The 1,025-nt window shown below is 66.6% G+C and overlaps 1 protein-coding gene across 1 annotated transcript in view; it reads right to left on the bottom strand.

Annotated features, from left to right (window-relative positions):
• Positions 1 to 1,025, bottom strand: part of LOC102765026 (kallikrein-5) — a 14,277-nt gene that overhangs the window by 8,372 nt on the left and 4,880 nt on the right. The window contains exon 2 of the mRNA XM_006763854.2: positions 450 to 711. Coding sequence (XP_006763917.1) covers positions 450 to 711 — 262 coding nt within the window. The remainder of the gene's footprint in view (positions 1 to 449; positions 712 to 1,025) is intronic.

Below are 1,025 nucleotides of genomic sequence, written 5' to 3'. Positions count from 1 at the left end.
ACCTGGAGAGCCAGGCCTCGGGGAGCGGAGGTGGGGCTGGGCTCTAGGAATTGAGGCCCGAGGTGAAGCGGGGAGTCCTAGAGGCTGATGGGGTGGACACAGCCCAGGGCCCCGCCTGTGGGTGCGGCCTGCACTGAGGGGCGGCTGAGTGAGGAAAGGGTCAGGGTCAGGATGCTCACGTGGGCCCGCAGAAACACACAGTCACATTGAATCAAACCCGGGCATGTGCCCTTGATGGGACTCGAACCTGGGACCCTTCAGTCCTGGGTAGGCCGGGGCTCTACCCACTGAGCCAACCCGTCTAGGGCTCCAACTCCATCCTCAATCCCATCCCCAAATCTACCTCCTCGTGTTCCCTGGGCCCCGGCCCATTTCCCCCAGCCCTTGGCCTCCAGGCCGCCTCCCTCCCCCCGCCTTCCCCCACCCTGTTGGGTGAGGTCCCCACTCACTTCTTCCGACAGTGGGCGGCCGTGAGCAGCCACTGCCGGTCCACCAGCACCGCCCCGCAGTAGAGCTGGTTGGGTTTCAGCAGCAGCGCCGCCTGCCAGGGCTGGGTGTGCTCCGGGCAGTCTGTCCCGTTGATGATGCGGCTGCTGCTGTCGTTCTCCCGGGTGCCCTGTCTGGTCCCGGTTCCGAGGTCCCGGGCGCCCCCAGAGGCCCCGGCGGCAGGGGCTTTGTTGCAGGCGGCACCAGCATTTGCAAGAACAGGTTCTGGGTGCAGGAAACAGGAGGGACCGGGCTCGGAGGTGGAGCTGGGACTCAGAGCGGGGGAGGGTTGGGACCAGCCCGAGGAGGTCGGATTTCTGAAGGGAGCTCATGGGGGGTGTGGGGGGTGCAGGGGGTGGACAGTGGGGCCAGGAGTTTAGGGGCGCGGCCAGGGGTCTAGAGGTGGAGCCGCTGGGAGGGAGCGAGGCTTAGAGTTCAAGGGCAGGGTCCAGGCTCAGGTGGTGAAGAGATCCTAGGAGTGGTCAGAGGTCAGTGGGTGGGGCTGGGAGGGTAAAGTTGGACACCCCCAGGGTGGGGCC

This window comes from Myotis davidii, unplaced genomic scaffold (genome assembly GCF_000327345.1).
Source record: "Myotis davidii unplaced genomic scaffold, ASM32734v1 scaffold358, whole genome shotgun sequence".
Classification (NCBI taxonomy): Eukaryota; Metazoa; Chordata; class Mammalia; order Chiroptera; family Vespertilionidae; genus Myotis; species Myotis davidii.
This window is presented reverse-complemented; position numbering and strand designations above follow the sequence as displayed.